Source organism: Salvelinus namaycush, chromosome 36 (genome assembly GCF_016432855.1).
Source record: "Salvelinus namaycush isolate Seneca chromosome 36, SaNama_1.0, whole genome shotgun sequence".
Taxonomy (NCBI): domain Eukaryota; kingdom Metazoa; phylum Chordata; class Actinopteri; order Salmoniformes; family Salmonidae; genus Salvelinus; species Salvelinus namaycush.
Window position 1 is genome coordinate 23,389,807 of NC_052342.1, and position 16,872 is coordinate 23,406,678.

Consider the following 16,872-nt stretch of genomic DNA (forward strand, 5'->3'; position numbering starts at 1 on the left):
GCTCAAACGTTGTCTATGTTTGGCAGCACATACCTGTGTGAACAACTGTTTTCTTTGATGAACCTGAACAAAACATCACACAGAAGTCGACTTACTGCTGAACACCTCCACTCAATTCTGAGGATTTCCTCAGCTCAGAGCCTTACCCCGAACATTGATGAACTTGTGGAAAAGATGGGACACCACCAAGTATCACCCTCAACCTCAAACAAGTGAACATTACTGTGCAATCACATATTTAGAGTTTTTACTCAGTTCAAGTTTAAAAGTTAAAGTTTAATATTTGTTTTCACTGCATGTTACTTCTCCTTAAACAAAGTGTTGTTTTTGATTAATAGATTTTTGCACTTTATTTTATTGTATTTCAATCCAATTATATTTTAAAAATATTTCAGTTGAGTGGATGATAGAAAATTGCTATTATTGTTTTTTTCTTTGAAGTAAATTTAGCCCACTTTTGCTAAAATAGAAAATATAGGCTACTGATGGTGCCTTGAATACCGGTTTCTTTCATTTAATGTTCATGTTATGGGGATTTTTATATAAAGGAAATTTGTCTTTTGTGTCTGTTGAAAATTAAAGATTACTGACAGAGCCATAAGAAATATTGCTTTATTTATCTGATCATATTGGAATATATTTGTTAGGTTTTCAGTAGGTTCAATTAGGTTCACTAGACTATATGCGTCATTTAAAAATTTTTCAATGAACATTCGAACAGTCCGGCCCTCGGCTTGTAGCTAAATTTTTTATTTGGCCCTCCGTCCATTTGACTTTGACACCCCTGTTCTAGCAGGTCACCTCAACCTTGCTGAAACTGATCTGAGAGCTGAATCGCTTATCTTCAACCTTGCTGTGTGGCTGACCTTTGATGTGAAGTAAAACTGATCTGGGAGCTGAACGCTGCTCGTTGTTTGATGAGTCACAACACGTCTGTGTATGCGTCACATCTGATCTGAGTGAGTCACTCACAGAGTGGAGCGGCTCATGAGACGTCTGACGGCCTCCATGATGTTATTATAGCATAATGTTTTGGTCTTAACAGCGGCAGTATATTGTGGTTGTCCTGATGTAATTAGGTAGGGCGAGGGAGGAGGGTGTGTTTATGACTGTGTGCATGCTTATTAAATCCATCCCTTCTACCTCTCCGTTCCGAAGGAAAGAAGAACACAAACTGATACAATTATTAACACAACAGACTTCTCATTTGTGTCAAAAGCCATTTTTTTCCTTGCACCAATGTTATGATTAAACCACTTAGTTTTGATGCAGAGAGATTTGAGTTCTGTATGAGACCCCAGGACACTGAAGAGTCACATTTCTACCCATAGCCACTGAATAACTGTTAGGAGTTCACAACTCAATCCCCGTATGCTAGTACGCAAAGAAACTCAATAATAAGAGATTTTCTCTCCCTTTTCAAGACAGGAAACAAGCTTTTCTGGAACAGGATAAAAACTAAAGTGATGCAAAAACAGAACGTGTCACAGCGCCAGCAGGAACCGATCCTAGCAGGGGAGGTGGTGAACCCCTCACGACACGTGTGTGTGTGTGTGTGTGTGTGTGTGTGTGTGTGTGTGTGTGTGTGTGTGTGTGTGTGTGTGTGTGTGTGTGTGTGTGTGTGTGTGTGTGTGTGTGTGTGTGTGTGTGTGTGTGTTTGATGCTAAAACCAGTGTCAATTTTGGCAGTCTTTTTTTAGATTTAGTCTAGTCTTAGTCATTTTGACTAAAATATCATTAAGTCTTAGTCACATTTTTGTCATTTAAATAATGATTTAGTCTAGTTATTGTCAAAATGCCGAAAATAGTGGGTCATTTTAGTCAACTAAGTGCTCTTTCATTTCAGTCACAACACATTTGTATTGCCTCATTAACCCATAGTAAACATAAATCACTGACTTCCACGTGAACAAACATACATAGCCTTGTCCTACCAACATATTTTTCTGTATAACATCCTGTACTCTTCCCAACAGCAGAAATATATTTAAGAATAATAGTATTATATAGGAATTATCTGGCCATGTCAATTCCTAATTCAGCCTAAATAGATATTACACATTACTTAGAAAACAAAAAGACACACACAAGCAGAGAGAGAGTGAGCGAGAGAGAGAGAGAGAATCCCCAGATGGTGTCACAAAGTATTGGTAAAGTAGATTGTTGTTTTACTGTTAAACTTAATGCTGCTATTGTTTTTAATTTTGTAAAGCAGCTTGTGTTTCTAAACCAGGCAAAAGGTAGGTACCTACAAGGCTGGTGGTGACTGGTTAGCTAAGTTGAAACAAGAAAGTCGCCTGCGCAATGTGTATAATCGGAGGCGGAGCCGGAGTCTGATTTTAGTCACAGAGACAATTTAGTCTGTTCTTGTTTATGTCAGCTGAAATGAAAAATCGTTTAAGTTTAGTTATAGTTTTTCCTGGGTCTATTTAGTCAGTTGTAGTCTCGCCACTGAAAAAAAGGTGTTTGACTAATATTTTTGTGACAATTTTTGTTCACAAAATGAACACTGTGCTGGACACACCAGTACATCCCTAAGAGCCCAGGGATGCAGAAGGCCTTCCAGTTCTATCCCATCCACTCCCAGCTATAGTGTAAATAAGTAATGGATGTAGCTGTAAAATACCAGTGTGTGTGTGTGTGTCTGAACATGTGTGCGTGTGTGTGTGTGCGTATGTGTATGTGGTTGTATGTGGTTGTGTGTGTGTGTGTGTGTGTGTGTGTGTGTGTGTGTGTGTGTGTGTGTGTGTGTGTGTGTGTGTGTGTGTGTGTGTGTGTGTGTGTGTGTGTGTGTGTGTGTGTGTGTACAGTATGTTTCATGCTGAACACATCCCTACAGCCTACAGCGACGTGTTACATAACAGTGCACTGGGTGGGCATTAAAGATTCAAACAACAGATTTAAACGTGCTGAGCAAAAGCAGCCAGCAGAGTTTTGTTTAAAGGCAACACGTGGGTGTGACTTGGTAAGTCAGAGTTTGAGTGGCAGTTTTGTCCACAGTTTGAAACAAAGTTTAAGTCGGTTTTACGTAACAGTTTGAATCAGAGTTTAAGTCAGTTTTAAGTCACAGTTTGAATCAGAGTTTAAGTCGGTTTTACGTAACAGTTTGAATCAGAGTTTAAGTCAGTTTTCAGTCACAGCTTAAGTTTAATTCCACTGGGGGAATCAAATTAATTGAAAGTTACAGAATGCACATTTAATAGCCTAGCTTTGCATGCCATTGAATATCCATTCTAAATCATATCAGACTTAACACCAACACAACTACAGTATCAGTATTGGACTCCGGGGTTAAGGTTCCTCTAGGTACAGATCTAAGGTCAGCTTCCCCTCCCTCAATCCTACGATGAACCATTAGAAGGGAAAATGCAAAACTGACCCAAGATCAGCGTCTGGGGCAGCTTCACCCTACACCATCTTGAGGAGTGTTAAGGAGCTCTGTTTGTCACCATCGGTGAGTGACTCATGCTCACTACATGAGCTCCATCGCAGCTTTGTCACACACCAAACCAGCCAACCAGCCAATACCCTCCTAGAATCACACATCACTCTGCAGTCGTCAGGTGTTGGTTAGCCATCTATCAAAGAGAGGCCTTGTGGCAAAGCTTTATCAAACACTGTCTATTCTCCTGGAGTACCTCATTCTGGCTATTCTGCCTGTATTTAAGAGGCAGAACACAGGCCTAAGATGCACAATAACACACAGTAAACCATACTACAATACTAGGAGGTTTTTCCTGACCACATGACCTTAACCGGCAATACAATACTACTAAGTGTATAACTACAGCTCCTATTAGTAGCCATGGTACAGTAGTATACTGTTTATCTCTAAAAATGTGTCAATACCGTGTAAATTTTAGGCCCAAGACGTTACAACATGATACTCCAATAAACAGGTGTTTATATATGTTTACACTTCAGAGTAACCATGACAACAGCAAGTGAAAACCATGACAACGTACGCTTTTCCACTTTTGCCTCTCCCTCATGTTCCGATCTACAAAGCAAGAAATAAAATAAAAATCTATATTCAGATTTTAAACTTTAACCAGGCTTTTTGCTCCCCTGTCTTTCAGTGTGTGTGTGTGTGTGTGTGTGTGTGTGTGTGTGTGTGTGTGTGTGTGTGTGTGTGTGTGTGTGTGTGTGTGTGTGTGTGTGTGTGTGTGTGTGTGTGTGTGTGTGTGTGTGTGTGTGTGTGTGTGTGTGTGTGTGTGTGTGTGTGCTTTCCCGGCCCTAACATTACCTCTCCTATGAATAAGATATAAAAATACATTCCAACATTCAGTACGCCTACAGCGAGGGAGGAGGGTCATTCATTAATCATTAGGCACAACACGAAGTACAGACTATTATAACACAACAGCAACGTGTGTGTATGCGTCTTCTCTAAGCCTCCCAGTAGAAACACAATGCAACAACAGTGTGTCACGTTGCCTGTCGCTTGTGACTAAATCTGGGAACGACAACCTCAACGAGGTCAAATCCACCTCAAAGGAACACAACAGTGATCATCCACCTCATAGGAGCACAATAACAGAAATGTATTCTCTTTGAGACATTAAAGAGATTCCAAGGCTTTGATGTCCCACATTCTTCTGAATTCTACCTCCGATTCTACATATGATGTTCAGACAGCAATGATGAGGCCCAAAAATTTCCTGAATGATTCTAGAATGAAGAGCTCAGCAACCTAGTAGTCACAACTATCAACTGCACCATACTGTAATCTCCAGAAGGGGGCAGATTCAGTGCAAACCCACACAGGAAATAGTGAGAAACAAGAAGGGGATGTAATAGAACTAAAAGACAGTGACAGCACCCAAATCATCTCTGATACAAGACCACTCAGAAGAAATTCCTAGTTTAAATACGTGGGCCTAAACAGATTAGGTAGGCTAGATTGGGGGAAGCATTAAAGGGTGAAATGTCAGTGTCATGGAGGGTTGGGTAAATTTAGCCCGACATAGACAGAGAGAGAGCAGCCGGCCGGCCGCTTCAACCGGGACTCTTTTGGCAAGGCTTTGGGGACTTGCTGACAAGTACAGTATCAAACCCCCATAGCTGTCTGCTACAGGCTGCAGCTGGCCAAAGCTGCAGAATCAGTCAGTGAGTGTGTGTGTGTGTGTGTGTGTGTGTGTGTGTGTGTGTGTGTGTGTGTGTGTGTGTGTGTGTGTGTGTGTGTGTGTGTGTGTGTGTGTGTGCACGTGCGTGCGTGTGTTTTTGACAGAATCTGGGGATAGGAGTCTGATTATCTGATAGGTTAAAAAACTGCTGTGTGCTGTAGTGTAGGGGGAAAACAGACTGTTGCTGGGATGGAAGAAGATGGAGACTGCGTAAGGGCCTGACACCAATATCCTGTTGTTTTTTGTAGCAATGACCAAATAAATCGCTAGGACTGGGGTGTAGCCAAGAGGGTTCTATCTGGAACCAAAAAGGGTTCTACCTAGAACCAAAAAGGGTTATCCTGTGGGAACAGCCGAAGAACCCTTTTGGAGCCTTTTTTTCTAACTCTCTAGGATAGGGGACAGCATTTTCACTTTGGATGAATAGCGTGCCCAGAATGAACTGCCTCCTACTCTGTCCCAGATGCTAATATATGCATATTATTTAAAACTGTATTCTCTAAAACGGTTTGAATGATGTCTGTAAGTATAACAGAACTCATATGGCAGGCAAAAACCTGAGAAAAAATCCAAACAGGAAGTGAGAGGCTGGTCGATTTTCAACTCATCGCCTATTCAAATCCCAGTAAGATATGGATATGTTTGCACTTCCTACGCCTTCCACTAGATATCAACAGTCTGTAGAACGTTGAATGAAGCCTCTACTGTGATGTGGGGCCGGATAGGAGGTGTTTCAGTCAGGGGTCTGACAGAATGCCAGTTCCTGGTCATGCGCATTCCAAATGATATCATCTTGCGTTCCATTACTTCTGTAGACACAAAGGAATCCTCCGGTTGGAACGTTATTGAATATTTATGATAACAACATCCTGAAGATTGATTCTCTACTTAGTTTGACCAGTTTATTCGACCTGTAATATAACTTTTTGAAGTTTTCGTCTGATGTTCGCCTGGATCTGCGCGAGCGTTTGGACATGTGTACTAAACGTGCTAGCAAAAGTAGCTACTTGGACATAAATAATGGACATTATCAACAAAACAACAATTTATTGTGGAACTAGGATTCCTGGGAGTGCATTCTGTTGAAGATCATCAAAGGTAAGGGAATATTTATGATGTAATTTCGTATTTCTGTTGACTCCAACATGGCAGAGAAATGTTGTTTATATCTGAGCGCCGTCTCAGATTATTGCATGGTGTGCTTTCTCCGTAAAGTTCTTTTGAAATCTGACACAGCGGTTGCATTAAGAACAAGTGTATCTTTAATTATATGTAAAACATGTATCTTTCATCATAGTGTATGATGAGTATTTCTGTTATTAGATGTGGCTCTCTGCAATTTCTCCGGATATTTTGGAGGCATTTCTGAACATGGTGCCAATGTAAACTAAGATTTTTGGATATAAATATGCACATTATCGAACAAAACATACATGTATTGTGTAACATGATGTCCTATGAGTGTCATCTGATGAAGATCATCAAAGGTTAGTGATTAATTGTATCTCTATTTCTGCTTTTTGTGACTCCTATCTTTGGCTGGGAAAATGGCTGTGTTTTTCTGTGGCTATGTACTGACCTAACATAATCGTTTGGTGTGCTTTCGCCGTAAATCCTTTTTGAAATCAGACATGTTGGTTGGATTCACAACATGTGTAGCTTTAATTTGGTGTCTTTCATGTGTAATTTCATGAAAGATTGATTTTTATAGTAATATATTTGAATTTGGCGCGCTGCATTTTTTCTGGCTTTTGGCCAAATATCCCAGAGAAGAGGATCTGATGAGAAGAATGGAAGAAACTCCTCAAATACAGGTGTGCCAGGCTTGTAGCATCATACCCAAGAAGAATCGAGGTTGTAATCGCTGCCAAAGGTCATTCAATGAAGTACTGAGTAAATGGTCTGAATACTTATGAAAATGTGATATTTCAGTTTTTTATTTTTAATACATTTGCAAAAATGTCTAGAAACCTGTTTTTGCTTTGTCACTATGGGGTAGTATGTGTAGATTGATGAGGGGAAAAAAACTATTTAATACATTTTAGAATAAGTCTGTAACGTAACAAAATGTGGAAAAAGTGAAGGGGTCTGAATACTTTCCGAATGCACTGTAAACACATCTTTCTATGACTGACAGTAACCTCCTATACCATGTAACCTATTTAGGTCAGACTTTATTTAGATAGTCCCCCATAGAGGATCTACAGACGTTCATACCATCAACAAACTGACAAACTGCATATCTACTGTTAGGGCCGTGTTCACAGTTAGAGTAAACACACATACCTTTTTATGACTCATAGGCTGCGTTTACACAGGAAGCCCAATTCTGATGTTAATTTTTCATCAATTCGTCTTTTGACCAATCAGATCAGCTCTGAAAAAAGATCTGATGTAAAACGATCAGTTGTGATTGGTCAAAAGACCAATTAGTAGAAAAAAATATCAGAATTGGGCTGCCTGTGTTAACGCAGGCATAGTAACCTATGCCATGTAGAGTACCTACTTATTCCTAGATATTTTGGACGCAGCCTGACTCTCTCCTGACCATGCAAAAGTATATTCATATCATATTAAATGTCTCTGACATCATATGCTGTACACATTACATATACCCACGCAAATGCATAGTCATCCTAATGATTGATGTGCAATAAGTCTCTCTAGTGCAGAGTCCATCTTGCTGAGAAAGGTGTACAGTAACAGCATCAAAGGTAGGATATTTGTCAATATGTATTCCCATACCTCTCCTGTATATTACACATTTCTAGACCTGGGTTCAAATACTATTTGAAATCTTTTCAACTACTTTAGCTGCACTTGATTGAGCATGATTGAGCTTGCCTGTCGCAGAGGAACCAATAGAATAGTCCTGCAAACACTCAATGTTTTTGATTTTGAATAGTTTTTGAACCCAGGTCTGGAAATTATTAATATCCTAGAAAGGTGTGGAAACGCAGTAGAATCAACATTGGGTAATAGTTGTCTCACACACACACACACACACACACACACACACACACACACACACACACACACACACACACACACACACACACACACACACACACACACACACACACACACACACACACACACACACACACACACACACACACACACACTCACACACACACACTCTCTCTCTCTCACACACATACACACACACACACACACACACACACACACACACACACACACACACGCGCACACACACACACACACACACACACACACGCACACACACACACACTGAGAAAAAGAAAGGAATCTCTGTGTGAGTGTATTCATCATGGCATCATACCCCAACCATTGGAGCTGTGAGATGATGACGGAATGTGTCCTCCTAACTTGGGATGTGTCTCAATAAATTAAATAGCTTCCTCTGCTCGTGCCCTTTCCTCGAAGACTAGGGCGGGACAGGTAGGAGCAAGGGTAGAATTCTATCCTGCCCTGCAATCTTTAGAACCAAGAGTTTGTCATAACCAGAATAAACTCTACAGGATATAGCCTAGCATTTCCCCCTCAGTTCATGCCTGATGACACTGCACACTGGGCACAGACGTCATTTCAACATCTAGTTTTGATTTACATTTGGCTGAGTTGTCAACTAACGTGAATTCAACGTGAAATCAACAACAATTTGTATTTTTTATGTTGGGTAAAAAAATTATGAAATTCCTTTATGTTGATGACTTCTTGCAAATCCAATCAGTTTTCCATGTTGATTCAATGTCATCACATAGATTATTTTGGTTGAAATGACATCATGGAAACAACATTGACTCAGCCAATATTTGCCCAGTGGGCCTGTTGCCGTCACGGTCAGAGTTAAAGAGGCTATGATCTTCTAGCTGGCTGTGGTCTCCAGGCTGGCTGACTGGCACAGAGTCGCCAGGCTTTGGAAAATCCTTTCAACGAGCTCCTAATTCATTCACTCATTAACTAAGATTATGATCTGGACCTGGTCCACGTTGTGCTGTTGATCTGTTCATTCCAAAGTGTCATCAGAGGAAAGGCATGTATGGAGTGGAACAGTCAGGAAATAGAGAGCAGGACTGAAAGAATAGTTTGATTATCACATTTCAGAACGAGGAACAGAGTCTAGAAAAATGCAAACTATGACACACAAGAACACTGCACAACTTAACCATAGGCTACTTCATCCTTTGTAGCATTTTAATCATCCCCAAATGTTCTACTCAGTTCTAAAACTTTTAAAATGTCATCGTTACTCTCGTTGTAAGTACATTACTTGCAGTAATCAAAGTCTGAAGCTTGTTGTTGTTCCCGCTGCTGCCTAATGAACAAGCAGTGATTACATTATTTTGCATAAACGGCATGGCCCCCCATTATGAGTGACACGGTTGCCATGATGACAGTCTGACCTTTCAGCTCAATATGACAGAGATCGTCTACTCCACAAGGTACTGTAGAAGATGTGGCTAGTCATGCAAGGAAGATGTGTAGGCGAACAAGGTAATGTCGTATTGTTCATAAGAAGCTCCATGGGTGGTCGATAGTGGCTATGGATGTCCACTGTGTGTTCAACTAGTACAACTGATCTAGACAATAATTAGTTGAACTAAATATGTTTGCGCTGTGCTGGAGCAAAAGCCTGCACTCACTGCAGCCTGTTGATGCCGCAATATTCTACTAATGTTTGCAGAGTAGGGACTGTGAACTCACTGTTTGCAGGGTAGGTGCTGTGAGATTACTGTTTGCAGGGCAGGTACTGTGAGTTCACTCTTTCCATAGTAGGGACTGTGAGCTCACTGTTTACAGGGTAGGGACTGTGAGCTCACTGTTTATAGGGTAGGGACTGTGAGCTCACTGTTTACAGGGTAGGGACTGTGAGCTCACTGTTTATAGGGTAGGGACTGTGAGCTCACTGTTTACAGGGTAGGGACTGTGAGCTCACTGTTTGCAGGCTATCTCAGTCCATATCTCAATCCATGTCCCAAAGGAGGGTTAAAACTACACTGCAGTTTGACCCAGAGACAAAGTTAAATACAGTATCATGTGTGAACTCATGTACTTTCATACAGACTATAAAGTACATTTACCTTTTCAAAGACATAGACTCATAAAACCTGCCCGCTGCTCCTTAGTGTCCCACTTCATGTTAGGCCAGGTCAGTCGTGTCCCATAGAAGAGTTCAAACCCTAATTTGACCCAAGGAAACTTCAGTATCATGTGGACCGTACTACAGTGGATGCATCTCTTGTTCACTCTATTCCCCTATTTTCAAAGCCATTGAGCCATAAAGGCCTAACTGCCCACTGTCCCCCTTCTATGACATGAAGAACCAGATGTCCTGCTGCCCCCTTTAGCCAGTATCCCATTCAGCCTATGAGGTTGACCCTTGACCTTTCTGCTTAGAGTACATTCCTAGATGCATAAATCAAGGCACTCCTCAGGCTTTGGGTTACAGTATTCCTTTACTGACCAGACCTCGACCACTATCTGTCTCCCTACCTTAGATACATGGTATAGACCTAGCTCACAGTCCCTACCCTGCAAACAGTGGTAGAGCAATGGTGCCCAATATTGGCTAAGTAGGTCCAAGGAGCGTTAGTCAGACAACGACTGAAAAGTCATTGTAAAGTTTGTTGCAGAGTTATCTGATGTCTGGTATACCAACATTCTTCATGTTCTTCTTCTTGGTTATAACCCTGACGTCTGGTCAACATAAAGGCTTTAGAGTCCCATAGTGAAACTGAAAGTACAGTGCAAAACCATGTTGTAGGCTACTTAGGTACTTTACTATGCTTAGGTGCCTTGGGCGATACTTAGCGAGGACTCAGCATATTAAGTCTTTAACTTTTGATGCAATCCTGTGAGACTTGGATGTGTATACCCAGTAGACATATTGCACCATTAAAATACCCTGACAGGCAGACATAGATACTTTCAGGGTAGAATGTTACAAATTCAAGTACAGCTACACATAACCTAACCACTGGGTAAAAACTGGTTGAATCAACGGTGTTTCCACGTCCTTTCAACCAAATAAATCAATGTGACAACGTTGACTCAACGTGGCATTTCGTCTTTTCTTTACCCAACGTTTAACCTAAATTCAATGACATGGTGCATTTCTTTTTTTTCACGTTAGCTGCAACTCAAACAAACGTTCAATAAAACTCACGTCTGTGCCCAGTGGGTAGATGCTACTCATAGCCTAAATTTACACAGAACCCACCATAGTGTAGTGTGCTAAGCTAGCATGATATTCTCTATAGAATACCACATAGTTAACCACTTCCCTAGGCATAATGTAGTGTAGAAATGCTAGCTCACCAGTACTACACATAGTGTACACATTCTCAATAGAATCCACCATAGAGCCAACCAGTTCCCTATGACTTAAGGTAGTAATGCTAGCTTAGCTTATATTAGTCATTGTTGTTCGAGCCTAGTAAAGTACAGCAATGCTAGCTAGCATGAGTCACTGTTGTTAGGCCTAGTGCAGCAATGCTAGCTTTTCCTAGCATGAGTCATTGTTAGCTAGCATGAGTCGATGTTGTTAGGCCTGGTGCAGCAATGCTAGCTAGCATGAGTCACTGTCGTTATGCCTAGTGCAGCAATGCTAGCTTTTGCTAGCATGAATCATTGGCGTTTGAGCCATTTCTCAATCAGGATGGTTATAATCACACCTCATGAACACAAACTGCACAGGCATGAACACTGCTACTCTCCCACACCCAAAGTCATCCTCAAGCAACATCATATACTCCTCAACGTCACATAAACCCAAAAACCGATACACCCAACCACATTTAGATATAGCATCTTCCTCTCAGTGATCTTGTTTTTCAACCCAGAGATACACTATAACCTGACTCCAGCAGGGTTAGAGGGGTGACAGACTGGGATGACTCTCGCTAGCGTTTTGACCTTTGATCTCTCCGAGAAGAAGATGCTGAAGGTGTCGTCCGCGACAACAGAGCAACGTCTTACCACAGCCACGCTTAGACGAGGAGAGTTCAGTCTCGGGCGGCAGTAAAACCAGGGGTCCTATTTGCTATGGACACAAGAGGACATATTTGCGATCTCGTACACATGGAGAGTCACACTACCTGTCTTAACTGTCAGTGTTTATGGTGTGTATGCATTCTCTCTCTCTCTCTCTCTCTCTCTCTCTCTCTCTCTCTCTCTCTCTCTCTCTCTCTCTCTCTCTCACTCAGCAGTCTTAACAGTTAACCTCTAGACTACCAATTCAATAAGCTTTTCACATCAACACTGCTTTTGAATCCAGACACTGTCACAACCTCAACAACAACGCTCAATCTAAAGAAAGAAACAAGCCTCAACAAAAATGACGTCATGTGGCTTGACTGCTGTGATTTGTATCTAAAGGTTAAATCAATCCACGCTGAGCCTCTTTATGGTTTTGGGATTTCCATGAGGAGACAGCAGTTTCAGAAGTCTGATCAACACAGTTAGAGCTAGAGAACATTAGATTGCACATCTTATGCTACTCATCTGTCCAATAGCATTACAGGACATCACACAGATGAAGAGAAAACATATGAAATGTTCCCAGCTGTGAAATGCGTCAGAGCATGTCACACAACCTAAACCATTCCTCTGATCAATATCTTGAGATTTAAGGGTCTTCGCTGCAACAAAACCAATAACATATTTTTGTATTGCATGTTTTTTGGGTCCATCATTTAATAATGAATGAATCCCATTTGGTAGTAATGACCTGCTATTTTCAGTATGTATTTTAGACCCCTGAGAGCTAGTTACCAATTGGCTAGGAGTCAGCAGTATGAAAATAGGGGTCTAGCTACTCAACAACTCCTCACACGCGCACCCTGCTCAACTCAGGAACATTCACCCAGTCCACCGATCATATCCAAAGCATCATAAACTATGATTTAAGACACTGACCTGAGACCAAGCATTGTGTGTTATGGTACATAGAGAGCAGTTAATTTAAACTAGGCAAGTCAGTTAAGAATTTTTTTTTGTTTACAATGACAGCCTAGGAACAGTAGGTTAACTGCCCTGTTCAGGGGCAGAACAAGACATTTTCACCTTGGGGATTTGATCCACCAACCTTCCGGTTACTGGCCCAACACTCTAACCACTAGGCTACCTGCCATCCTACAGTTTGAGCTGTGAGATATGGCCTCATGCTCTCTCTCTCTCCCCAGAGGGCTTCTTCCTAACCACGCCACCCCTGTCCAGAGCTATTTACAGTCGTGGCTTACAGATAGCCCTACTCTAGACCTGGAAGAAGACACTGTCAGTCTCAGAGTATGAGTGCAGATCTAGTATCAGTGTTTTCCTTTTCATTGCAATGAATAAGATTAAATGGATGGGGGGGGGGGGTTCCTGATCCTAGATCAGCAATCCTACTCTGAAGATTGATAGATACAGCCCCAGGTCCCTCGTGTCCATGTAATTGATTAGGATCTAAAAAACTGACCCTAGATCAACACTCCAACTCTGAGACGACTGATGCATACAGCCCCAGGTTTAGCCTGGTATGCTGTGCGCTTGTAGGGAGGGCAGTGTGAAGAAGAACATATCGGTTGTTGTTATGATGTCATAGTCTATTTCCGACCCATTACCGATTCATCAGTTTGGCCGTTCGTCCACTGTAGCCGCATACTATACTTGCATACACACACAAGCCGCTTGGACACCATCAACCAGGACCAAATAACCTAGAGAAGCCCAAAGCAAAAACCTATGTATTTAGGACTCAGCAATGCAGACCAGACCAGCTTCAACTCTGTTAACAACAACCAATAACATGACGTGACCGAGGCCCACTCATTTGGAGCACTCCATATCCTAGCTAAGTCTAACCAGGTTAGACTGACTTGGGACAGACAATAGACTTGGTAAAGACTGATCGACGCAGCTATTAAGGTGTTTTTTTCTCTCTCAGCATTTAGTCTTCTCCCCTGCCATCTTGTCTCCCCTCTCTCTCATCCTCTCTCCCTCCATTTCTTCTGGCTTGATGATGCTGGCTTCCTGGGATGTACCTACAGCTCCACTGATGCTGTGTGTCTCTCCCTCATTGTTGCCCCTCCCTCCATTCTGGCATTCCTCAGCTTCCTTACATCCACTCTCCCACCCTTCACCTTCTTCTCTGCACCTCGGGGTTCATCCTCTCTAGGTTCGACCTCCGGGACCATCTCCTGCATCTCCCTCATTCCTCCACCCTCAACCCTTCATCCCTCCATACCCCTTTCCCCTCATCCCTCCGCTTCGTCATTCTGTCCCAACACCCACCTACAGGGTCATGTCCTCCATCTCCCTCATCCTCTCATCCCTCAATCCACTCTTTGCCTCTACAACCCTTATTCCCCTCATCCCTCCGATCGTTCATGCTCCTTGGGACACACCTTGAGGGCCAGCTCCATCTCAAAGACTCTTAACTGTTCCCTCCCTACCTCACTCATCCTCTCAATCCACCCACCCACCCACCCTCCATCCCTCCATTCATTCCCTTTATAGGACCTACCTCCAGGGCGAGTTCCTCCATCTCAAAGGTTTTCTGGGCGTTTTTGTTATTCTCTACATGTGCATGGTAGTAGATCACCATCACATCGTACTTCTTCATCACAGATTTGTAATTCTTAACGTTGAGATCATGGACGCGGTCTTTCCCATCATACTCAGGGATCTCCAGACCCTTCTCCCCCCAGGAGAGGGTCCCCAAGGAGAACAGGGCCCCCAGAAACACCCAACCCCACTTCATGGTTCCAGGTTATTGTTGGTTCCCAACACTCAAGTCTCCCACAACTCGGACGTCAATGGATGAATTGTTTAAAGTTTCGTAAAAAAAAATATATATGTTTTACGTTGTTCATAAAATACACAAAACACTACACCTAGGAACAAGGTCCACTTCGTTTCGACGCCGGCCAGAGAAGAGCAGGTCGGAGTCTTGAATCCCCCCTTTAAAAAAAATGGCACGTGGGCTCAGACGCTACTGGCCAGTGGGGTGAGGGAGGGGAGGGGTTCCAATAACGAGAGTGAGTTGGAGGGAGAGAGAAGCAGGCTGAAGACCCAGGGGGAGTTGACCGCTGAAAAAGTAGGGAGAGAAAGTAGAAGGGGGGTCTTAATGACGAGGGGTTTGGGGGGGTTAGAAATAGAAAATGGGTGGGAACGTGGGAGGGGCTATCTTAGGGCCACCTGTTGGATGCCATGGCTACGGAAAGAGGGAGAAGAGAGAGAGACATACCTAGCGTCAGGGAGGGGAGAAAGTATGGGTGACAGAGAGAGGGAGTGAGAGAGGGAGGATTCCATTCCCATATTAAGTTTTGTAGAGGTCCCTGACCATGCCTAAAATACTGACACCGAAGGTGTGAGCATTTACAAGATGGCCACCATGGAATTCTGAGGGTTGATGAGCTATGAGATTGGGTTGATGGAGGTGTACTGTAGAGAGAGACATATTGAGAGCGTCATATAATCATCAACATGCGTAATTATTTCTATTTTTACCTTTATTTAACTAGGCAATACAGTGAAGAACAAATTCTTATTTACAATGACGGCAGGGGCAGAACAACAGATTTTTACCTTGTTCAGGGATTCGATCCTGCAACCTTTCAGTAACTGGCCCAATGCTATAAACACTAGGCTACCTGTCACCCCTGATAATATCCTGATACTAATACTCTGTGCCATAGAACCTGTTGAAATAGATACTGTTGCCTGCCTATTGTTGCCTGCCTACTGATGCCTGCCTACACTGTTGCCTGCCAAATGTTGCCTACATACTGTTGCCTGCATACTGTGTTCTGCCTACTGTTGCCTTTCTACTGTTGCCTGCCTACTGTAGCCAACCTACTGTTGCCTGCCAGTGCAGTCCTTAGCTGACAGACAGACAGGCAGACAGGCACAGACAGACAGACAGACAGACAGACAGACAGACAGACAGACAGACAGACAGACAGACAGACAGACAGACAGACAGACAGACAGACAGACAGACAGACAGACAGACAGACAGACAGACAGACAGACAGACAGACAGACAGACAGACAGACAGACAGACAGACAGACAGACAGACAGACAGACACATATTCAGGGCACAGATTCTATAGAACAGAGCACAGGGCATATATTTATAGTTATGGTGATATCCCCTATGAACAATTTTAAGAATATCAATAACCCAATATCCCTTGATGGACTACAAGATAAATATTTTAATGGCCATTTTGCGACTATTGTTATTACATTTGCAAAAACCTGTCAGACCTGTCAGTGAATAAAGGTACTAAAAGAGAGAGAGAGAGAGACAAAGAGATAGAGAGAGAGAGAGAGAGATAGAGAGAGAGAGAGAGAGAGAGACAGAGAGAGACAGAGAGAGACAGAGAGAGACAGAGAGAGACAGAGAGTGAAAGACAGAAAGAGAGAGAGAGAGAGACAGAGAGAGACAAAAAAGGTCCAGTCACCAGGACCACAAATTCCATCTAGACACCGTTGCCCTAGAGCACACAAAAAACTATACATACCTCGGCCTAAACATCAGCACCACAGGTAACTTCCACAAAGCTGTGAACGATCTGAGAGACAAGGCAAGAAGGGCCTTCTATGCCATCAAAAGGAACATAAATTTCAACATACCAATTAGGATCTGGCTAAAAATACTTGAATCAGTCATAGAGCCCATTGCCCTTTATGGTTGTGAGGTCTGGGGTCCGCTCACCAACCAAGACTTCACAAAATGGGACAAACACCAAATTGAGACTCTGCATGCAGAAT

At 42.5% G+C, this 16,872-nt stretch overlaps 1 protein-coding gene across 1 annotated transcript in view; it reads right to left on the reverse strand.

Moving 5' to 3' along the window:
- Positions 1 to 14,852, reverse strand: part of LOC120030672 (calsequestrin-1-like) — a 36,869-nt gene extending 22,017 nt beyond the window's left edge. Inside the window, exon 1 of the mRNA XM_038976113.1 lies at positions 14,616 to 14,852. Within this exon, the coding sequence (XP_038832041.1) occupies positions 14,616 to 14,852 (237 nt within the window). The remainder of the gene's footprint in view (positions 1 to 14,615) is intronic.
- Positions 14,853 to 16,872: the final 2,020 nt, after the last annotated feature.